Below are 24,107 nucleotides of genomic sequence, written 5' to 3' on the forward strand. Positions count from 1 at the left end.
GTGCTCGGATCAGGCACCAGGAAGAAGGGTTAAAAATTGGCAAATTGAATCCATGTGCAGCTCATGGAAGTGTGGGAAACAAAAGAGACAATGTTAAGGACAGAGTATTCATTAGCAAAGGGCTCAAGTTTCTTGGCTTCTGCCATCTGCTTCCCAAAGGCCATTTTTCAAGGTAGCTTTTTGTTCTTCACTGTTGAATGTAGCTGTGGAAAGACATCCTACTCCTTCTCAGCTAATGAACCAAAGCTCAGTGCACGTTCAATGTCTTAAAATATTTTGTCTTTTCAATTCCCTGGGGACAAGAAGGGAAAGCAATGTCAGAGGTGGGGTTTTTCTCCTGGGATTTGGATGAAATTTTTACCTGACACAGCTGACCTGAAAACCTCAGATACCTCCATAAATATTTATTTACACTATGGTATTAAATACATAAAGAAATCCTGTGTTAACAAAAAAAAAAAAAAATACACAAGACTTCACAATGCTGTATATATCTGTATATTATGTGTAGAGATATACAGCCCTTTTGACTATATTCCTTTATGAAGTAAAACTTGGGAAGAACAGCTCCTGAATTAGAGAAACAGCTTAGAGCCCTAAAAAGAACACACTCTGTGGTAAAAATAAGTGAGTTTTAACATAGTTGTAAGTCAAAGTCAGGAATAATTGTTCTACTGCATTCTGCTCCTGACAGATCTCAAATTTAGACGAGCTTCACATTTGCTGAGAGTCCCAAGGAACTCTTGAAGCATTCAGGGATCACTGACACTTGGCAGAGTGGGACAGAGTGACAGCCAAATGCCAAGCACAGCTCTGAAACACTGCATGAGGAACAGACATTCCTGCCTAAGGGGGCAGAGCAAGTTTCCCACTGCAGACAAGGACAAGAGTTTTCAAACCTGAAGTTTTCTGCTCTTCAAGGAATTTAATATTGTGCACATGACAGGATCCAGCCAGAGACAGGTGATCTACAAGGGATGAGAAGATGCTCAAAGCCTTGAGAACCTGAGCACCTATAGGACATTAACATGATTACTTTTTTAATATTATTAACTATACATGCCAGGCTGCTCTTAAATATTTTCTTCCCACATTCCTACCCACACCTTTACCTTTGTGCCATAGGAATTCTGTGTTCAGCTCTGCCCCTTGATCATTAATGCAGACTCCTGAGCTTCAGACTTCAAAGCAAAGCAGGATTAAGAGTCACAGGACTGGGACAGCATCAAACCCTCCCTGTGCAGGAACCTCCACCTTGTGTTCGACTCCACAAACACCTCCTGGGTGTCAGGACTGGGAAATCCAGGGATTCACGTGGAGCTTCCCACAGGTGAAGTTAATAAAGGAGCCCAACAGTGCCTCACCTCCTTCCAAACACTGGGAAATGAAAGGAAATAGGAATTTCTCCTGGGGTTTGGGAAAGAAAGATGTGAGTGCTCTACAAATGTGCAAGGGAAGAAACCAAAGGCTTCATTGTTGAAATGCACTTCTCCAGGAAATCTATTCTCCCTCTCCTCAGCAGCACACGAGAATGTTCTCAGGGAACCCATCACCCACAATCCTGGTGGTGGTTTAGTTTTTATTCCTGACTTTTCCATTTTCCCCCTCACCCTCCCTCATTCTGCTGCTCAAAATGTCTGCAATCCCAGTTTCCTCATTTCTGCACATCCTCCCCTGCCATGTGCAGCACATCCCAGAACCCCCAGCACTCCTGGGAGCTCCAGCCATGCCCCACTACTCAGGGCTTCCAGCAATGAGATGACAACACAACACAAACGAAGACATTACAGCACAGATATATCAAGATACAGGTCTGTCCAAGACACTGAGGAACTTTGGGACTCATCTCAATCAGCATCCCTTTGAGTTACATTTGAAAATTACATCAACTTGGCCAAGATTAAGCCACATCAGGCTTAGGCAGAAAGACAGTCTGGGCTTTTTCAGCTGCTCTTATATCACCCACTTACAAGGAAATTCCACACCACCAGACTAACACAGGTGCAGTTCCTTTAGTGGTAAAAAGCTGCTAGAGATCACCAGACTCAGGAATTTTCATGACTACATGGTCTACACCTGCTCTGAGTTAGAAATGGCAATGCTACAGTGGGAGAAGCTGTTGTAGAGACACTCAGTGCCCCCATCAGCCTCCTGATCCCTCATGAACACTGGGCTGAAGTGGTGGTAGGTGGTGTCACAGAGCAGAGATTTACTTGCTGAGAAGGTGAACTGCAAAGCCAAACTCAGAAATTTCTCTGCCTAACGAGAAGGTTGCAATTAGGTCATTGCTGAGAGCTGGGTAAGCACAGATCAGAGCAGAAACATTCCCACAGAATAACTCAGATGTGACAGCAGGTACTTGGAATGAGAACAAGGACTTCATCCACGTAGTCCTGCTGCTGAGTTATGTGGATAAACAGTGATCCTGATGGAGCCAGCCCCCAGCAGGACAGCAGGTGTCGGGATACACAGACCCAGTTCAGCACAAGCAAACTAAATTCCCAAACAGGAAAGCCCATCTCCAACTTCTGAAATTTGACAAAGAGCTCAGAGCAAGTTTCAGGTGAGAATTCTATTTAGGACATGGATGAACTGGATCCAGCCACAAACTTTTTTTTTTGTGTCTTCTGGACTCCAGTTTGAGCAATGCTTCTTATTTCTGAGCCCTATTTCTGCTAAAATACTCCATCAGTTATATGCCCAACCCTGCTCAGCTCAGGCTGGATATTTTGGTAAACACAAGACCTTTATTCAAATGCCAAGGAACTTCACTAGAACACTCTCCAAGCTGCTTTTTGGTCACTGAGACTCCCTCCCTTGCATCCTGCACATGGAATTACCTGTCCTAGGGGCACACAGGTCAGGAGAGGGGAGATTTGTGGGTTAATGGGATACTGTTCTGTTCAGGGAGATTAGGTTACCAGGCCATGCCTTGTAACACACCACCTTCTTCGATGTGGCACTTCAGTTTACAACTGGGGATTTCTCCTAATTAGATTGTACTTTTAATTATTTATGGCCTGTATTATCTGCAAAAGCTGCCCAAAACCTAAGCCTTAATAAGGATAATTGGAATAATCATATTTTTCCCTCTGTTGTAAAGCACCTTGAGCCTTACTGATGAGAAATGCCAGGATGTGATTAGACGCTTAATGAAAAAATATCATTAGAAAGTGGAATAAAAATGAAAAATGAACTAAAACGGAATTTTCTATTTTATACTGTATTGGAGCTGAATTAAGAATCATTTATCAGAGGTGTGATGCTGAAAATTTTAACCTGAAAACTGAGTGGAGATCTTCTTTATGCATGTTATGATGGGAGAGTGCAGGTGAGGATGCCAGAGTCGGGGGTGGATGTTGTGAGAAGTCTGAAATTTCAGCTTCGAATTATTTCAAATTATTTCAGCCCCCAGGAGTCTGAAATGTGGAAGCGCTGGGCTCTCCCACCTGCTGCAGCCAGCACCCAGAAAAGCAATGGGTGTTCAACATCCCCCCCAGCTCCTGTGTCCACCACAGCCCCTCCACAATGAGGATTTGGCTTTCCAGCCCTCACCTTCCCCAAAAAGTACCCGGGAATTGAGGCAGAAGGGGTTTGAGCAGCTCAGACCATGTGGCAGAAGTCACGGTGAATATTTATGGCCCTGCCTGACTCAGTCTGTGAATGAAATCCACAATGATCGTACCGGGGACGGCCGAACCAAGGCACGGATGCAAAGCTTTTAACCCTTTGGGGATTATCACCCTCCAAATTTGCTCTCCCGGAGATCAAAGCAGGAGGATTTGCAGATATGTCTGTTAAATTCAGAGCTGGGGCAGGTGCGGGGGAGGAGAAGGGCAGGGCAGGGACCATCCCTGGCGCTAGGGCAGAGCCTGAGGGTGACAAAACATCCCCGGCCCCACTTGGACCCGGCAGCGGAGCCGGGGAGGGGCCGGACAGGGGAGCAGGGACGGCTCCCACAGCCCCCGAGCCCCGCCGCCTCCCCACAGCCACCACCAGCGCGGGCTGAGCCCGGGCACCGCCCCACACCGCCCGGGGAAGGAGAAGGAGATGCCCGTGAGGGCAGCGGGAACACCCGGCTGCCCTGCCCCGCCTCGGGGGCCCGTCCCGGGCGGTGCCTGAGGGGACAGCGCCGGCCTTTCCCCGCGCCGCCCGCCGGCCTCGCCCCGCCACCGCGGCCGCGCCCTCACCCGCGCAGCGCCCTTACCCCGCGGGCGCCGGGCCCCGCGGCCGCCCGCACATCCATCCCGGGCCGGCACGGCGTTGGGCCACGCCGGAGAGCTCCGGCAAGGGCCCCCCGCCGATGCCGTGGGGAACTTTCAGCAGGCGGCTGCAACTACGGCGCCCGGCATCCCCCGGCGGGCCGGCGAGCGGTGCCGGCCGGGAGCTGTAGTTCCGCACGGGCGGGGGAGCCGCCGGCGCCTGCGGGCAGCGCGCCTCGGCCGAGGGGAATCGCGGCACCGGCGGGGCTGGAAAAGCCTCTGAGAGCAGCGAGCCCAGCCTGTGAGTGAGCCCCACCTTGTCAGCCAGCCCAGAGCGCTGCGGGCCCCCTCCAGTCTTTCCCTGGACACCTCCAGGGATGGGAGTCCACCACCTCCCTGGGCAGTGCCTTCCAATGTTTAACAACCTTTTCCGTGACGAAATTCTTCCCAATATCCAACCTGAACCTCCCCTGTCCTATCACCGGTTGCTTAGGAGCAGCCCATTGCAATGTTTAACAACATTTTCTATGAGGAATTCTTCCTGATATCCAGCCTGACCCTCCCATGGCACAGCTGGAGGCCATTCCCTCTGCTCCTGTCCCTGTTCCCTGGGAGCAGAACCCAACCCTCCTGGCTGTCCCCTCCTGTCAGGAGCTGTGCAGAGCCACAAGGTCCCCCCTGAGCCTCCTTTTCTCCAGGCTGAGCCCCTTCCCAGCTCCCTCAGCCCCTCCTGGGGCTCCAGCCCCTTCCCCAGCTCCGTTCCCTGCCCGGGACACACTCCAGCCCCTCCATGGGCATTCTGAACTGAAAGGCTCAGAAGTGAACACATCACTTGAGGAGTGGCCTCAGCAGTGCCCAGGCAGGGGACAGTCACTGTCCTGGTCCTGCTGCCCCACCATGGCTGGGACAGGCCAGGTGCCCTTGGCCTCCTGCCCACCTGGGCACACCTGGCTCATGCTCAGCTACTGTTGAGCAGCACCCCCAGGGCCTTTCCCACCAGGCCCTTTCCAGCCCCTCTGCCCCAGCCTGGACTGTTCCATGGAGTAGGTGTGGCCAAAGTTCTTTACTTTTTATTTTACCTGGCTCTTAGTATCAGCCCCCTAAACCTGCTGTATCTATTACCTCCATCACATCATGAGCTTTCTGCAACAGCTTTGCTTCTAAACTTTCTTCCACCATGTTTCTGACAGGGACCATTCCTCGCCCCGGAAACTCTCAACAAAAGCAATAAAAATGTAAAAAGCCAACATGTCAAAGAAGCATTAGCAGGCAAAACTTAAAGAAAGGCCCTGGAAAGTCTGTCAGTGAAATACTCAGCTGCTGGCCATCAAGGGTTCAGTTCATATGGTCTCATGTTTACATACTTCCTCCATTTTTATCTACAATTTATTTTTATTTAAAGCTGAGTATCTCTCTGGCCCTGCTGTGCCATGTTTCCTGTGTTCAACACAGTACACAAAACAAGCCATATGGAAACAAAAGGATATTTTAGAGATGGGAGTAGGAAGCATCCAAATTCAGGTGGAAAAATGGTTTTAAGCAGAGACATCTGTGTGTACAGAGCATTATTACTGCTTGCTGTATTTAATTACAGATAGCTTTGTTTTGTTGCTTTTGATGGAGAGAGGAAAAAGCCAGCAGAGGTAGTGGCCACACACCAACCTTCCACTGTAAACACCCAGAAAGGAGGGCTGGGGGAAAGTCTGTTATTGCTCCATGGGAGTCCAGCAGCACAGGGGCACAAGAGTGACACAAAAATGGGCTGTGCTGTCACAAGGTCTTGTTTGGCAGAGCCAGACAACGAGGATCTGTTACAAGACATGGTGGAATGTTTGTTTTTGTAGTACTGGATTTCCAAAATCCATGCTCTTTTTGTGGCTGACAAGCCCCCTCCTTTCTTTGCCTCGTTCCTGCAGCTGTTGGAGGTCTGCACCCCTGCCTGGAAAACATGAGCACAGCACAGCAAAAATGTGCATCATTCATGTGCCATCAGACAATGCTTGGGAGAGTTACAAAGGAGGGGAGGAAGAGGAGAAGGAGACCACAGTGCTGCAGTAATTTGCATTATTTCTACTTTCTTTGCAATAAGTCACTTTTAGCTTTTAACTGTAACAGCTAAATATTTCATGGCAGCTTTACCACACTTCAGCATTGCTGAGTTTTCATTCACACTCCCTCATGACCAGGTAAAATTTAGCAGTGTCTGTGTTCTAACACACACTTTCATTTTGTTTTGGTAGTATTTCATATATAGAAATGAACTGAAAGGCAGAATCTGTGTTGTGACTTGTTGCTTACCTCAGGGATTCCCTCCGTGGTTTCATCCTCAATGCTTTGTGCTGTGCAGAACCTCCTGGGAGCACCACTGGGATTGCACTGGGAATCAGAGCAGGCCCTGGCTGCCCCACACCACTCACCCTTCCTGGATCCAGCAGGAAGATGCAGCAGCAGTTCAGCTGGAGCAGGGCCTCTCCTCAGAGCAGGGCTGTGACTGCTGCCATAACCCAAAGCTGAGGCTGGACAAGTCCCAGGTTTGGTTTTGTGCCCACATTTGGGCCCTGCAGTGAGCACAGGAGCCAGCACAGGGCAGTCCATGAGGAAATCCAGCTCCAGGCACTGGAAGCACCTTGCTGGGCCTCCACTGACAGTACCTGCAATTCTGCCACGTGCTGAAGCCACACACAAACCTCAGTGTCCAACTGGGCAGTTTCACCATGCTGCTTTCAGTGCTTGTAGGACCACAAACTGGAACAGAGGCACAATTCTATTTGCCAGGGACTTCATTTGTACCTGTCTCAGTCTTCAAAATTCCCCTTGTATTGACATTAAATACATTAGTTGCCCACTATGAGGCAAGTTCTCTAAATGACAAGCAGCTGAACTTGCATTTTTCTTACTTGCACATTCAAATTTTCATCTTACTTTTTTAAGAGGGGCATTGAAGTTTTAACATAACAGCACATCTTTGGCAATTTACTTCCTAACCAAGTTCACTTTGATGAGGACTGGGTGCTTATAGAACCACTAGACAAACACAAAAGGAGATTTAGAAACAAAGAGGAAATAGGAGAAATAGCTCAGATTCCAGATGCTAGAAGGTATTTTAATGCAAACCATTCTAAAAATCTGAAATAAGGACAACATACAAACTGGGAGCACTTGAAATATGTTTATTCAGCAGCTATTACAACCAACCTCCAAAAAACTGGAGTCCCTCTGGTTTCTGAACCGTGTCAAGTGATGAAAATGCCTTTAGGATGGAAGCTGGACAGTGCACTCCTTTCTGAGATATACGTCTAACAGGGATTAATCTCTTTGAAAAGGCAAAATATAAATATATACACTCTAAATTCACAACAACAGCTTCAACTACGTTAATTCAAGTGGGGTAACAGTGGACAAACCCACATCATGTAAACTGCAGTCAGGAAAATCTCTGCTCTCTGCTGCTCCCTCCTGCTCCCAGGCCCCGTTCTGGTTTACATTCTGGGATGTGCCTCTGGCAGAGCTGGAACACGGAAGCGCTGAAGTGCTGGATCTCAGGGGCTGTGCACGGGACCAGGCTGGGGCTCTGCTCTCTACACATTGCTCAAGGCATCCACACCAGGGAGAACCTTACCTGGGGACACAGAAAACACAGCAGCAGGGTTAGGGACCTCTCAAGCAACTTTGCAACATTCAAAGAGATGCAATGTTAAAAAGTGAATCAGTAATTATAGGTGGAAAACAGAAGAGTTTGGCTCCACGTTGACTGTGGTGGTGTTCACAGGGGTCTCAGGAAGAAAGTCAGATCCTCATCTCTTCCATGTTTCAGAAGGCTGATTTATTATTTTATGATATATATTGTATTAAAACTATACTAAAAGAATAGAAGAAAGGATTTCAGCAGAAGGCTTGCAAGGAATAGAAAGGAATGATAACAAAAGCTCGTGACTCTGAGAGACTGAGCCAGCTGACTGTGATTGGCCATTAATTAGAAACAACCAGCATGGACCAATCAAGGGTGCACCAGTTGCATTCCACAGCAGCAGATAATCATTGTGTTTCTTTTTCTCTGAGGCTTCTTGGGAAAAAAAGTCCTGGCAAAGGGATTTTTCAGAAAATACCATAGCTACAGTTGACCATGGTGGTTCCATGGACCTGCTCCACACAGTGAATCCACCCAGATGTCAGCAGAGATTCCTAACACAGCCCAGCCACCAACTCTCAATTAACAGCAATGGCACATTTCTGTTCAAGTCTCTGCTAGGGCCAGATCCAAACACCCAACATCCTTTTCCATTAAATTTGATGGCAAACAGATTTTTGATTGGATTTAAAGAGTTGCTGCATACTTTCTTAAATCCCTAGTGGCATGTAAATAGAATTCTGGGGAGTGTGGTGGAAATTTTAAGAATGAATTAAGAGAAAAAGCCTCCTATGAGTCTCAGGTCTTTAAATAACTAAAACACTCAGGTTGAGACATTTACACATTTCATTCCAACTGATGGAATCAAAGAATATTCTCAACTTTGAGTACAAGGGCCTAGATTAATAAAGTGCAACATTTTCTAAAACATTTTTAGCTTTTTGTCCTACTTTAATAATGAACAGACACCACTCTGGTTTTGCCTTTCCTCAGAAAAACAACCTTCTAATGCTCAAGCTGTGCAGCAGGACTGAATTGTAACACTGTTCACAACTCACTAGTTTGCTGAGTTTTCAGGGATTTTTCCCCTTTCTTCATCTTCAGAAGCTTTTCTAATTAGCCAGGCTTCCGTTACATTTAAAAGATCACACACACAAACCCATATTTTGGGCCAAAACTTAGACAAGTTTGTGCTTTTGAATACACAGCATTTCCTTCGAGCCATCTGCATTCTTTCCCTTCCCCATCACTCCCTAGGCAACAGAAACAAAAGCTCTGTCTCCCATCTTGCTCCTGCAAACAGCAGCTGCAAGGCAGTTTATTGAAGTTTCTCCTCTCCAGAGGAGTTGACAGCGTTGGATAATTTACACACACTGGGAAACGGCAAATTACCAGAGGAAATGAAAAGTCGTTTCGAGAACAATGGAACTCGTTACAAGAATCCCTTCATTTCCATCCTCTCCATTTTGAATTCCAAGCACCCTCGTGCAGGTTTGTCGGTGAGCACTAGAGGGCTCCCCAAACCCAAGGGAATGCCAAACAGGAAGAAGAGGCTTTTGGCAAGAATTCCAGACTGTTCTGAGGAGGTTCCCCTATCAGAAACCGGGCATTTTCAACTGGCTGGCATGTCCTGAGGGATCAGTGACCAAATCCAGCCCACTCTTGTTTTCTATCCCAGTATTTTTCCTTTCTGGGAGGAGCACACTGTGTTGTCTGCAGGAATATTCCATTTTCCTTCCTCTCTTCCTCTGTGAGAGCTACAGAACAGGAGAAGAGGAGCTTGTAGCTCCAAAGCTACATGTAACTAACTCCACATGGTGGCACAGAAAAGACATTTCTCTGTATCCTGGTTTGATAAGGAAGTGAGTTTTTTGGGAGTTTGTGGTTAAATTAATTAGTGTTGAGATTTGAATATTGGTATTTGGTGTGGCTACTGAGGACATGGATACGTTTTTGAGAATATAGGGGGTTAAAAGTAGAATACTTTTAAGGGATTTTTTTGTTGTTGTTGTTTTTGTTGGTGAAAGAGGTTAGTATCAAACCATGACACTCTGTTGTTGTGCTTTCCTGATAAATGCTAATGGCAAAGCACCCAGAACTCCATATTTACTAAAACAAATGAAGATAAAAGAGGATTTACCCTCTAGCAGCTCCAGGCTGGCTCCACCTCCTGTGCTGACATGGCTGACTTTATCCTCAGTGTTCCACTTAGCACAGCAAGTGGCTGTATCTCCACCACCTGTAGCACAAACAGAATCCATGAGACACAAGAAATACAGATTTTGTCCAACTGAAGGACAGAGGAGAACTTCTGAAAAATAATTTGATCAGTATTTTTATCACAGTGCTGGCCATCACAAGCTTCCTCCATGCATTTAGAAACAGAAGAACAAGAACACAACTACTTACCAATAATGGTGATGCAGCCTTTCCCAGTAACTTCTACCACTTTGTCCATCAGGGCTTTGGTTCCTTTGGAAAACTTGTCCCACTCAAAGACTCCCACTGGACCATTCCACACGATTTGCTTGGCCCTTCCCACAACTTCAACAAACTTCTTCACACTCTCAGGGCCACAGTCCAGGCCCTAAGGGAAGTGAGAGAAGTCACCACTGCTGACCCCCAGCTCAAATCCCCCATGCCCAGCCAGAAGCTTCCCCCTCACCCCAGACAAGAAACAAGAATTTCTCTCCATTCACAGACAGATTTGCCAGCAGCTGCTGCGGGAGGGTGGAGTCTGGGGGAGGTATTTATCTTCCTAACACTTCTTAATCTTCCAGTAAGTCAATTTTAAATCAATGTCAGATTCTTGAAACCTTAGAAAACTTTGCCAACCCTACTTAAATTCCAGTCAAATAAAAGGGATTTTTACTGCATTCAGATCTGCATGTTCAGAGAGGAATTTTGCTGTTTTAATCCAAATCTCACAGAAGCTACTTTAGACTTAAAATTTCAGAACAAACAACAGGGCTTCAATTTCATTAAACCAACAAACTCCACACAGCTTGACTGCCCTCAGGAACATGTGCCAAGGCTCACAATTACTCTTTCTACTCCTTTAAGAGGTGTCCTACCCATCCTATTCCTTACTGCTGCCCCTGTCAGTCCCTGTCCCACTCAAACCTACCATCCAGCCAGCAGGAATGCCTGAAGCCACTGTGGCCTCCCCAGTCTGTGCATTCTCATCAAATTTGTCAGCAGTGATGAAGTCAACAGGCAGAGTGATCTTCACACCATTCTTCTCTGCCTTGGCCATCAGGTCCTTGACAATTTTTGATCCCTCTTCATCAAACAGAGAGTTGCCAATCTAAAGGAAACATTTGGGAAAAGTAAGAGAGGTGTTTGTTTAGCTCCTGGTCATGACAGAAGAGAACATCAGCACTCAAACTGCCCAGACAGCAATTCTGGAAATATTGTTTTCTTAAAGCACATGGAGAGACAGAGGAGCAATCTGAGTTTTGCAAAGGGATTGTCAAGTAATTTCTCAGTGCTCCCTACTCTTGCAGAGAGCCAAGAGAGCCTGTGCTCAATCCCAGAACATGTAAGGGGCATTCAGACCACATTTCCCACTAGGAGCAGACATGGAATTGTTCTCCTCATACCTCCATGTTGTTGAGCACTTTGAGGAAGGTGAATGCCATTCCACCACCAATGATCATCTCATTGACCTTATCCAGCATGTTATTGATCAGCTGGATCTTATCCTGAACTTTGGCTCTAAAAGAGAGAAAAGGAAAAATAATTAATAATGAATATTGTGACTTTAGTATGTCAAGGCTGTTCTAGAGAATGATCCAATAAAAGAATTGTTTGAAATGGGCAAAAAGAGAATTTTGCAAGTTAGCAGGCCAGCATTAAAATTCAACTTGCTGGAGCATTATTCAGCATTCCTTTTTTTTCTTTTCTATTTAAGTATAAACCTCATTAGCCCTTTAGAGCCTGATTTCCCCTGACTGCCCAGCAGAGCCCATGCAGCCCCAGTTGCATAATGAGAGGTCATGTCAATTTACAGAGCCTGAGCACTCCTGTACCCTGAACTGGGGGGAAAGGTCACTGACAATGTCTGGGCCACCTCATGGCTCCAACTGCTCTGCTGGCTCATCTGGGCAAAAAACTGCTGGGGACTGTCTTGATTTGGGGAACAACAATGAACTGTCAGATTGTATCATCACAGGAGCAGATGTATCAGTTAGCTCCTCTCTAATCCACATCTCATATCTCAGGAGTCAGCTACAAAACTGAACTGCTGGTAAACTAGAAAGGAAAGCACTTGCTTAAATAACATGTCATTTGTTAGGGCAGTTAGAGAAATACAGTCACAATGTTCTCGAGCCTTACCCTCCAAGAATTGCCAAGAAGGGTCTCTCTGGACTCTCCAAGGCCTTGGCAAAATAATCCAGTTCTTTCTTCATGAGGAAGCCAGCAGCCTTCTGAGGCAGATTGACACCAACCATGGAGCTGCAGAATTAAAGTAAAAAGTGAGGAAAGGAAAAATTTCTTTTTTCACAGCATTACAAAGCCAACCCTTTAGTCAGCTGCAGCAATGAGAACAGCTAGGACCTGCATGAAAACACACACAGGGGCTTTGTTTTCCTAGCCTGATAAGACAGCTGTGCATGCCTCACTTCTGATATTGGTTCTGCACAGAAATACTGATTTGCGAGACATTTATCATCTCAACTAGTGATCCAACAAACAAGAGGACAATTAAGAATTCCCAAGAGCAGAGATTTCTTCTTCCAAGAGGACTACAGTCTGCAAGTACACATATCCAAACACACTCCGTGAAAATAATAACTCTGGAGAGATTAGTATTTTAGAAAAAGGGCTGTTGTGTTTGCAGGACAATTTATACAAGCCCTAAGTAATCATTAGATCTTCAAAGTCTAAAAAAGTCTTAAGATCTCATTTCAAGAGACAAACCTGAAACACCATACACTGATGACAACCTCCTCCAGTAAATCCACTACTGAGGAACAAACACAGCACAATGACAGTGGGGTGAGCCCAAAAGCAAGTTACAACTCCTCAGGGACAGTATTTGATGTGTTTCCACAGCAGACTGTTCTGCAGTTCTGCCTGGGGAAGGGAAATGGGACTCACCTGTGAGCTCGGTGTGCAGTGCCAAAAGCATCGTTGACATAGACATCTCCCAGTTTGGAAAGAGAGGCTCTGAAAGCCTCCACTTTTGCAGGCTCAGCCTTGATCTAAAAAGAGAAAGAAGGACAAGTTTGTACCCTGAGACTTTGACTCTGAATCTGAACTCAAAGTCAGCTATTTGACTGAAATCCAAAGCAAAGGTCAGTTTGAGGAACTCATCAGCCCATCCAGTGGGTCACTCTCTTCATTTGCTTTTTTCCAGTCCAGCAGAAGCAACAAAGCTTAAATGGTTTAAATTCCACTTTAAACTCCCCTAGACTGCTATTGCTGAAACTGTTCCCACTTCTGAACTGCAGCACCACAAACCTTCCAGTCTCTCTCCAACAGAGTTCCAGTGTTGTGTGGTGAACACAGGCAGCACAGGAAGGGTGTGGAGAGACAAGGCAGGGATCAGGCTAAACAAATTCATGCTCACTCACTGAACAAAGCAAGCATCATCTCCAAGAGATACAAGTAAAAGGCTGAGCTCCTGAAGGACTGATTTAGCAACTGCACTGAGGATTAACCAATGAACAGTCTGATAAAAGGCTTGCACACTGTAACAGGCCACAGTGAAAGCAGCCAGTGCTGGAAATGCAGATAAGTGCAGTATGTAGTGGGTAAGGACAGGTGTATTTCTGTGAAAAGACTACTCCAAGCATCCTACCAAATCCTCACAGGATGGCTTTTGCAGTCCAGCTCTCCCTCCCAGCATGAGGAGACAGCAGAGCCCACAAGCAGCAGGTGAGTGCTCAGGGGCAGCTGGCAGCCCCTTGGTGCAGGAACAGCCCAGACTGGAGCCAGGCCACCCCTCCCAAGGGCTCTGCTCAGTCAGCTCAGCACCAGATGTGACACCACAGGGACAATGGCAGGAAGGCACTCCAAGAGATGGCAGCAGGGCTCAACACAGCTTTGGGGCCCTTTTTAGCAGAGACTGTGCAGGAGACAAGTGCAAGGGACCACAGAGATTCTGCAACAATGCTGCCAACTTCTCCCTCACTCTGGCTGCACAGAGACTAAGTGCTCCAGTTGGAACCAGCTCCATCTGTGAGCAGAACACAAGAGGCTCTGACAGAAGGAACCACCACCACTGCATCTACTTTGGAAAAACACAGTTCAAGCAGCAGTCAGCAACCCTGTATTGCATCACTGTTTCCATAGCACTGACTTTCACCTCTGCTAGGAGAGGCAGCTCTGACACTGGCACCTCTCCCCTGTTGTGCTCAGTGCAGTGTGTGCTTCCATATGCACACACCCAGCTAAATCACCTGGGAATTACAGAAACACACAAAACCAAGGGACTGTCTCCCAGAGAAAATGAAATTCTTGCCCCACTCTTCTCCCTGCCACAATACCTGCAGTGGCACACAGTTCTAGCAGTGAATAAATCCAGATTTGCTCAATTTTCCCCTGCCATCTGCACAGGCTCACCAACTCTGTGCTGTGTTCCTAAGCTGCAGGAGTCCTGTGTCAGCCCATAAAGGGCACACTCCATGTCAGCATTCCCTCCAAGCACAGGATCTCTGTGAGCCAGCAGGGTCACCATCGCTAAGAAAAGCAGCTGTCTGGAGCAAGCACTCTGCTGACCTTCAGCAAAATGTCAGAGGTGCAAGGCAGCCTGCTTCTAGAGACCTGCTCTGAAGAGCACACAGGCTTAGGGGGTTTGATAATCCCTGTGCTGCAGAAATATTAGTCATGTAACCCAAAAAGGAAGTATCATTCTTATGGGCCTGGTGGCAACAAACTGTCTCCAAATTTTAGACATCCAATACTGAAGCCTAACAAGCAGCAGTTTCTTGCACAGCTCTAGTTTATTTCTCCTTCTTTGACAGAGTCATCTACAGCCTTCCACTTGAGCTGTTCCATCTTGGAAATTCACTGCACTCCACTCAAAGCTTTTGCACAACAGTGGGACACAGTGAACTACAGATCTCTGACATCCTGTTAAGAGCAGGTTCACAATCAGTGTGTTAGAGAGGCTGCTGGCTCCTTGTCAGTCTGCACAAACAGCAGGAAAGACCAGAGCAGGCACACATGAAGTTTCACCTTGTTCCCTGAAGCATCTTTGCCTTTGCCTTCCTCTTCAACATGGAACCTGAGGTTCTCCAGCAGGATGACTGAGCCAGCAGCAGGATTGGCACAGGCATTCTCCACCTCAGCACCAACACAATCCTTCAGGAACAACACCTCCCTGCAAACACAAGCCACACACTGTAACCTCACCAGTGGCTTCCTGGTGGAAAGAAAAACATCCAAGGTCCCCCAGCAGGGAGGGTCTGGTGCACACCAGGCTGCTTTTGCACTTTACCTGCCCAGGAGTGCCTTCAGCTCCACAGCTACTGGGGCCAGGGAGAACTTGTCAGGCATGGGGACACCATCCGGGCGACCCAGGTGGCTCATGAGAACCACAGACTTGGCCCCATGGTCCAGGCAGTGCTTGATGGTAGGAACAGCTGCCTTGATTCTGCAACAGCACACAACAGCTAATTAATAAGGAATCAATTAGAGTTTACCAGGCAAGCAGATTAGTACCACTTACACATGAGCCCCAGGAGCTGTCCCTCGAAAATGGCAAAAGAAACAGAGCACAAGAGCAAAACATTGTCCATGTTTTCTTTTAAGGAAAATTCTCCATCCCAGCCTGTTTTCATACATTTCACTGTTATCTTCCATGGACATGGAATTAAAATGCATTTTGTAATCTAAGTTCTGCTGATTGCTCAGCTAAGAAATGCCAGGACACACCTGAACAGTACCAGGCTCCCTGGGTTACTCTGGGATCCTGCACCAGTAGAGAAATGATGAGCAGTGAGAATATTGTGGTGAGCAAAGCTGGCACCTCCTACAAGTGGCACACAAGCAGGGCAAGACAGCTGGCATCACTGTTTGTAAACTGCAGGGTTTTGTGTGCTGCACAGCAACAATTGCTCTGACAAAGACAACAAGTTACCACAGCCCCAGGGTAAGCAGGAGGCACAGAGACTTCTGGATAGTAAGAGAGACAACTTTCACACACAGCCTAAGGGATGTGGCTGTGAAATGGCCACAGCCAATTTAAGAAATTTAAGTTAATCTCTAAAATAACATATTTTTTCCAATATGCTTTCCACAGCAGCCACAGTGAGTATCACCTTTGCATTTAAGTGTAGTTTGCTAGCAACTGCAGGGGGTTTAATTAAAAATTGTTGGACTTTCTCTGACACCTTTAATATTCTGGTTTGAACAGTGACAGCTTAATCATGGTAATGTTCCAGGTACTGGGGTGAAGTCAGACACAGCAGAACCTCCATTTGGGATGGAAATTACAGCTCACCTCTGATTGTTGGTTATTTTGTGATCCTTCATTGGAACATTGAAGTCAACCCTAAAAAAAAAAAAATCAGAAGCAAAATTCAATATTCTACAGATTTATTTTATTACTTATTTAATTAGTTTTAAATATTCAACAAATGAGTGAAGGAACCTGCCAGTAAAGGTGTTGGCTAGAAAAGCAGTGTTACAATTAGAGTTAGATGTTCACCTATGGCCTGTAGACAAGTTCTGTTCTGAAATCAATGTGTTATCAGCCATTTCTGCTTGTGATAACATCACAAATGCTAGAGTAACTCAGGAAAGCTGGGCCACCAACACATCCTAACGCTCAGGACCAGAGCAGCAGTAATGCTGAGCAGGAAATAAACCCAGATACAACTTTTCATTTTTAAACAATATGATTTCAGACCCCAACGAGGAACATCCAAAGGAAAGGAAATGAACGACTAGTGACCTTGTGTCCTCAAATGAGGCTTCAGAAATACTTGGCTGGACTACTGTGGCCAGCAGGCAGTTGAAGGAAGCTTTAACTTCTGTCCTCTGCAGCTCTAATCTCCCTGGAAGACCTGACTTGGATCTTGAGGTGACTTCCCGAGCCGTGCCAGCTGGAGCTGCGGCAGGGAGGAGTTTCAGGGCCTGGCATCGCTGTGCCCATGTGCAGGAAGCTGCGTTGCGTAACCGCGGAGGCAGAAATCGCTCACGGAGCCAGGGGAGGGAACACCCATGGCCGGAGCAGAGAGCACAGCGTGCATCCTTCATCCTTCTATACATTAAAAACAAGCTGAGTGAATGAATCCCCCCGCAGCCCACTCAGCACGTGAAACAAACGGGAAGAAAGGACAAAAGCTGCCAGCAAAACAGGAGTAGCTGAGCAGAAAGAAATTGAACTGGCAGCGCACAGCACCGTGGTCGAGTTCTAGAAGGGGCAAAGAAAAGCATTATCCTAAAAGGAGACAATAAAAGGACAGTTTGCTTTACAGAGCCATCAAAACTACAAAAGAAAGGTCCAGCTCAGCCTTCTTCCCCCCTACCATTGAAATCTGAGCTCCCTGAGCCCTCTCTCCTCCCCATTCTCAACTTTTCCTGAAGCTTCGGCACTGGGACCCGAAGCTAAGCAGGATGTGAGTAAGCCGAAATTACCATGAACATGAGGAGAAAAAGAAGAGGTATCGATTTTAGTACTACTGAGAGCACGTGGTGACTCGTTCCAGGAGACACTGAGCCCGGCAGCTCACCTGCTGGGTTTGGGTAGCCCCTCACGGAACAGCAAAAATTAATTAGCATTAATTAACGGAGATTTTGAGCGGGCAAACCCAGCCCACCGCCTGCCAATGCACGGCTGCTCTCCGTAACATGACTCAGAAATGGAAAAAAACCAGTCAGATGGCAAAAAAAAAAAAAAAAGTCAGGTACAGATTTCTACACAGAGATCTTTTGTTGTATCAGACTTAGAAAGTGCACGGAAATCCGGAGCAAGCTTCTTCAGTACTTGCTACATGGGCTGGTTTCCGATAATCAAATTAGGGAACTAGTTCAAAACAAGGTTGAAGAAACAAGGGGTAAAAAGAGCAAGTTGTCTGTCAGACTGTGACTAACAGGAGCTATATTTTTGCTATCCCTGCCTACTCACAGAGCAGATAACACACACACGGTAACCACGTTATAGTGACCTTGAACAAACTACCCCATAATTAAAGTATTTCGAACAGGACGTATCACGATGTACCTTCGTGCCCTTATCTCCCAGGACTTGGCAACAATTTTAACATGAGGCGTTCAGGCACTGATGCTTTATAAATAAGCAGTGACTGCCTATTTTAGGGTTTCAGACTAGGATGTGCTGAAACCCTGCGGTGATGCCCCAGCCCTGGAAGTGTCCAAGGCCAGGCTAGAAGAGGTTTGGAGCAACCTGGTCTAGCAAAAGGTGCTCGTGCCCTTGGCATGGGGATGGAAACAGATGGGCTTTAAGGTCCCTCCCAACCCAGGCCATTCTGTGATTCTATAATTCGATTCCTGCTAAGAAATTAATTATTATTGGTATTTGGACAGCTGAGCAGAGCCGTATCTTCACTTTTTTATTGCAGTGCTTTTTTAATATGCATTAAGGAAAAAAAAAATTACTGGGAAATAAGCTTTTTTTGGGGTAGTTCTCTGGGATAAAAGCACGGCAGGCTGGCTGGATTTGCCCTGCAGCCTCCTGTGGCCGACACACGTGCGAGCGAGCAGGGTGATCCAGGGCCGGGATTTACACCCTGCCTGGCCGCCACGTACCCGCAGGGGAGCCGGGCCGGCTCCACGATGATGCAGGAGCCTCTCCAACACCCAGCGAGCGAAAAATAATGAAATTAAAGCCGCACAAATCGACATGCGCCAGGCTCGGGCAAGGGGCTGCTACCGGGGGGCACCGACCCGGCCCCAGCGTGGAGCATAGAGCAGGGCGGCCCTCAGGCGACGCACATTCCTCCCGCAACGCCTCACCTCATGACGACGCGCTTTCCCTTCACGTCCACCTTGTCCAGGGTGAGTTTGTTGGAGAGAGACATGTTTGCTACCCGCCGCAACCACACCGTCCGGCTCAACCTGCTCCGCTTCGCCGCCTCCGCGTTCTGCCGCAGCGCCGCCCGCGCCGCCACCACCCAGCGCATTTGGCCCCGCCCCTCCCGTCAGCGATTGGTCCGTGCTGTTCTCTCTGCGTTTTTATTGGTCAAGCCTCCTGTCAGTCAGCGGGCATCCCGCCTCACGGGGGCGGGGCTGCGGCGCCGGCCCCGGTCACGTCCCACACGCAGCCGCCGCTCCCTGAGGGCGCCGGCAGAGTGCGGGGTCCTGTCCCTGAGTACCGAATTAACCGTTCTGCACCTTATCTGAGGGAAAATCACCCATAAATGGTGTCCAAACGTGTGTCGGCTGGTGCGAATCCTTCACATGAAGGGCAGGCGCTTCACGGCTGAGCCATAGGCCTGGGGAAGCCACGCGTCGACTGTAAAGGACGAGACAAAACCCGGGATATTTTTAAGTGACCTACATACATACTTCTCAAGACAAGTGGGGACAAAACAAAACAACTGAAGGGATACACCTTGCAGCAGCATGGTTTAGTAGCATCACAGAGTGGTTTGAGTTGGGAGGGACCTTAAATATAATTTCATGCCACACCCTGCCGTGGGCAGGGACACCTTCCGCTATCCCAGGCTGCTCCAAGCCCCAGTGTTCAACCCAGCCTCGGCACTGCCCGGAACCCAGGGCCAGCCACAGCTGCTCTGGGCACCCTGTGCCAGGGCCTCAGCTCCCTCACAGGGAAGATTTTTTCTTCCTAAAACCTAATCTCAACCTACTCTCTTTCAGTTTGCGTCCATTCCCCCTTGTCCTGTCACTCTAGGCCCTTGTCAATAGTCTTTCTTCCTCTTTCTAGTAGGTTCCCTCCAGGTACTGGAAGGCCACAAAGCCTACATTTTTCCAGGCTGAACAATCCCAGTTCTTTCAACCTTTCCTCATAGGAGTAGTATTCCATCCCTCTGATCATTTTGGTGCCTCCTCTGGGCTTGCTCCTTGTCCCTCCTGTGCAGGGGCCCCAGAGCTGGAGGCAATCCTAGCCCTGCCCTCTGCCAGGTCACAGCCATTCCCTTTGTGTCACTCCATGCCTCCATAGCAGGTTCTGGGTGCAGCCCAAAATCACCTGCCCCAACATACGTGCAGCCTCTAACGCAGTGCACTGGGCTGTGCATTGGGTGACAATAGCACAGGGCAATGCACTGTACTGGGTGAAAAAGGAGCTCATGGTCTTTTGTGTTTTGTCCATAGGATAGGCCTTTCTGTTGCTGACAGGGTTATTTTTTTTTGCCACGCTCACAATAATGTACAGATACCGCTGAGAAAGTGGTGGTGACAAAGTCAGTTCTCTGCTGACAGGATGGTGCTGGAGGGTGTCAAGAGAAGGGCAGCAGAGCTGGGGAAGGGTCTGGAGAGTCAGTCCTATGAGGAGCAGCTGAGGCAGCTGGGAAGGGGCTCAGCCTGGAGAAAAGGGGGACTGGGGGGCCCTTGTGGCTCTGCACAGCTCCTGACAGGAGGGGACAGCCCAGGGAGTCGGGCTCTGCTCCCAGGGAACAGGGACAGGAGCAGAGGGAATGGCCCCAGGCTGGGCCAGGGGAGGGTCAGGTTGGACATCAGGAAGAATTTCTCAAGGAAAAGATTGTTGAACATTGCAATGGGCTGCCCAGGGAGGTGTAGAGTCACCATCCCTGGAAGTGTTCAAGGAAGGACTGGATGTGGCACTCATTGATAAGGTGGTGATCGGTCAAAGATCAGATCCAGTGGTGTCAGAGGTCTTTTCCAACCTAAAAGATTCTGAGTCAAATGAGCACACACTGACAAGAAATGAAACACAAAGGTTCCTAGAGAGCCAGGCTAGTGCAAACACCCAGCCTGAGGCAGAAGGGTGGGAGTCTCCTGCTGCAAGACTCAGGAAAGCCTGGAGGGGCCTCCCAGACATGTTAAAGGTGTTGGTTCCAACAGCAATAAACCCTGAAATACACAAGTGGGAGCAAACTGAGGGTGACATGAAATCTCCTGTGAGGTGGTCACCAGTTAGGATGGAGGAGACCAGGAACATCCCTTTAGTTTGTCAGTGTGTGCCACTGTAGTTTATCTCATGTTGCTGTAAATCTACAATCAAGGTTCAAATTAAATTAGGTGCAGTAATGGTCTCAATGTTGACTGCAGAGTAAACCTGGGGGGTACCCAGGGGTCCCTCCTGTGACACAGCAAATCAGAGCCAACCTTGCAGTCACCAGGGGGACCCTTGTAACCCAGAGCCCTGGACAGTGCTCACAGTGTCCCTGTGGGCAGGGTCATCTGGAAGTGTCAGTGTGAGTCCAGCCTCCACCAAGGCCTGAGAGTCAAATCCTAACATGGTCCTGAGCCCAGCCTCCCCTCAGGAGCTGGGATTGCCCACTCAAAGCACAGCTGGCCAGTGCCACTTCTAATCCAAGCCAGAAGCACAAGTGACAGCAGGTGGACGCTTAGAGGCACTCCTGTGAGGAGATAAGGGCGGCTTCTCTGGATCCACAGGAGCTGTAACTCTTTAACTGTTCTGAAATTAATCCCTTTCTTTCTTCCTGTACTACTTCATGCTGTGCTGCTTTCTCCAAAGGCAAAGGTTAAATTCCTCAATGCTGACTCAGAAAGGAAAGCTCTTCCCAGCTGCAGCCCACAGCCCTGCCCTCCCTGGGAAATGGCTTCATTCATTAGGACAAGGCTCTCATTTCAAAAGCTCTCCTGTCACCTCCTAGGGGTAAAAATGTGTGAAGCAGGAATGTCACAGTGTGTGGTGTCCTGTGTTTTGGGACAGCTGTGTGCCACAGCTGAGGGAAAAGGGACAGCCGGACACTGGTGAATCCCCAGGTAGACAGGACATTCAGAAAGAAAGGACCAAGCAAGCCATAAATAAAAATGACCAAGAGGACTCTACTCCACAGGACCAACTCCACTATATCCCATAGGTAGGAGAGTATTGGATAAGAGCCTGGAGCAATCTTGGTGCACTTACAAAGATCACTGTTCTGGCAGAAGTGCAGCTCACTCAGTGTTGTCTGGTTTTATCCTTGTTTGCTTTTTCTCCTTTTTTTTTGTGTGAAGAACATGAGATAGAGGAATAGGGAGGATGTCACATGAGAACTTGAGGTGGCAGAATGCAATTACAGATGGGAAATGGCCAGGCATGAGAATTTGTATCTTATAAAAGGAGTTACAAAAAACAGACACACACTCAAAGCTCACTTCCACGTTTGAGTCACCTCTCTGTCCTTCCCTCCTGTTGTGAAATATTTAGAATATACTGCAAATATTTAAAGAAAAAAAGCCCACGCAAACAGTTCAACCCCTGCACTTTTAAATTAACCAGTGCAGCAAAGCCAGGAGGGCAAAGGGCTGGTAATGACAAACCCAAGGAGCTGGGGTTGGACCTGTGACCGTTCCAGGGAGTCATTCCTAGGAACATGAAGCAGCAGCTGCACTTTAGACTTGCACATCCCTCTCCTGCGTGATCCTGCTTCATTTATCCAACAGGAACAGGACTGGGCAAGTTTAGGCAGACCAAAGGCTCTGGTGCTCTGGGGTGTGTTTGTGAGACCAATAATCTGCATCTCCATCCATGCCCTGTGACCCAGGCTGCAGAAACTTCCTGCTTTTGGAGCCACCCACAGCTTTTAAACCTCCCCTTAGAAACGGGCTGCGGCACAAGTCTGAGTGCTCTGATCTCCCTGCAGTGGGAGATGGTCATTATCCCAGCACAGCGATCGTGTGGGAAAGATAAAGAGCACCCAATCTGGAAAAGCTGCCTGAAAAACAGGCACAGTGCTCAGAGAATAAGGGCAGACAGCTCCTGGCTGCTCCCTCACCTGACCACTGCCTGCAAATGTCATTCCCAACACCTGTAGGGACAAAGGCTTCAGGCTGTCCATGCATGAAATCGAATGAGGGGTTAATTAAAAAGTGCTGAAGAATCTTCTGTGTCTCTTTTTCCTGCACCTGAGTTTATGTGTGTGTACAGCTCTCCATAAAAAATTATTTAGAGATGTGTTTGATGGGATACAGGCAACCCAATCTTACCTGGTCAGCAGTTTTCCTTCATGACCAAGTAGACATGGTACAAATTCACAGCTACTACTGAAACTGCCCAGTCAACTGGAAGAAAAAAAAACCTCACATTGCCCATAGCACAGCTCTGCTATCAAGGCAGATGCTGAATTTGGAATCAGAGTCTGAGCTTAAAGGCTTGTCATACTGCTCTGCAGAGATGTGATCTAAAAATGTTACTTAAGAAGAAAAAAAAAAAAAAAAAGAAAGAGTATCTTAAAAGATGATGTAGCCACCCTGAACTGGAAGCATCAAAAACCCAGGCAGGACCTGCACTCTGGTGAAATGGAAAATGGGTTCCATGAAGCCTGCAAAGGTGATGCTTGAGGCAGCAGAGGCTCCAGTGTTAACCCTGGCTGTGGCAGGCTGCAGGAACACAGCATTGCTCTGTCTCTCTAATGCCACAGACAGTTTTAAATGAACATGAATCCTAATTATCTACAGTATCATTTTCTATCAGAGCCCTTAAAGGTGGTATTTGTTCCACTGATTTTTACAATGTAGACTGAACCTCAATTTGACGATATAATTTACCCATTTTTCCCTAACAAAACAGTGCTATGGAACGTGAGAACTCTGCTCACCCCTCACCCGTGCTCACTGCCACCAAGGGAGGTGAGACTCTAAACTGAGCTCAAGAAAAACTGAAATCAGGGGCTTGTAACAGAATTGACTCTGGGACAGCTCATGGTTTCACTTAGGAAACATCATTGACTTGTCAGGTTCCAGGAAAGGAGAGATATTTTAAACTCCGGGAGAATCTTAAATTTTTGTTCTATATCAAAGTTGCTGTTTCTTGAATCACAATGAAGGGTGTTGGCCAGACAAATGCAGAGATTTTTGTATCACAACTTAGTCCATAGGATGTAGGGCCTCCTGGCTACTTAATAAGGTTTGTTTAAAATTTTATTTATTTTTAATTCAGTCAGGGCTAAAACAAAGTTCCATTTGAAATGAGAAGGTTCACATACTGCCTTAACTCAAAATGACTCAAGGCCTAAATTAAATAGTTCCAAGTATTTTGGTTACTATTTTTTGTGCAACAAATCTGCATTTTCCAAACCAGCGCTAAAATTGTGGTTTTCCACACCTGATGGGGCATACTAGGCCTGAGGCAGGCTGAGAATGAAATTAGAGAGTTGGATCTTAAGGAAAAGCAAAATTCTTCATCCTGGAAACACTTGGATGCAACTTGA

At 47.4% G+C, this 24,107-nt stretch overlaps 2 protein-coding genes across 2 annotated transcripts in view; both read right to left on the bottom strand.

The window, feature by feature from the left end:
* Positions 1 to 4,272, bottom strand: part of AMOT (angiomotin) — a 60,873-nt gene extending 56,601 nt beyond the window's left edge. The window contains exon 1 of the mRNA XM_058032666.1: positions 4,208 to 4,272. The gene's annotated coding sequence lies outside the window, so the exon portion shown is untranslated. The remainder of the gene's footprint in view (positions 1 to 4,207) is intronic.
* A 3,080-nt stretch (positions 4,273 to 7,352) lies between these two features.
* PGK1 (phosphoglycerate kinase 1) lies at positions 7,353 to 18,898 on the bottom strand. Its single transcript, XM_058032917.1, has 11 exons — positions 18,760 to 18,898; positions 16,283 to 16,333; positions 15,278 to 15,433; positions 15,016 to 15,160; positions 12,934 to 13,037; positions 12,169 to 12,288; positions 11,433 to 11,547; positions 10,958 to 11,137; positions 10,240 to 10,417; positions 9,971 to 10,069; positions 7,353 to 7,821 (listed from the first exon to the last, which is right to left on the bottom strand). The coding sequence occupies exons 1-11, from the start codon at positions 18,822 to 18,824 to the stop codon at positions 7,781 to 7,783; spliced, it is 1,254 nt and encodes a 417-aa protein (XP_057888900.1). The 5' UTR covers positions 18,825 to 18,898; the 3' UTR covers positions 7,353 to 7,780.
* Positions 18,899 to 24,107: the final 5,209 nt, after the last annotated feature.

Source organism: Melospiza georgiana, chromosome 12 (assembly GCF_028018845.1).
Source record: "Melospiza georgiana isolate bMelGeo1 chromosome 12, bMelGeo1.pri, whole genome shotgun sequence".
In the NCBI taxonomy this organism is placed as follows: domain Eukaryota; kingdom Metazoa; phylum Chordata; class Aves; order Passeriformes; family Passerellidae; genus Melospiza; species Melospiza georgiana.

Excerpts from the sequence above, each read along its gene's own strand:
- PGK1 (XM_058032917.1), bottom strand. The coding sequence starts at position 18,824 with ATGTCTCTCTCCAACAAACTCACCCTGGACAAGGTGGACGTGAAGGGA. Across the intron at positions 15,434-16,282 it reads AAAATAACCAACAATCAGAG|AATCAAGGCAGCTGTTCCTA; the intron begins GTGAGCTGTAAT and ends GTGCTGTTGCAG. Across the intron at positions 11,138-11,432 it reads AAGTGCTCAACAACATGGAG|ATTGGCAACTCTCTGTTTGA; the intron begins GTATGAGGAGAA and ends TGTTTCCTTTAG.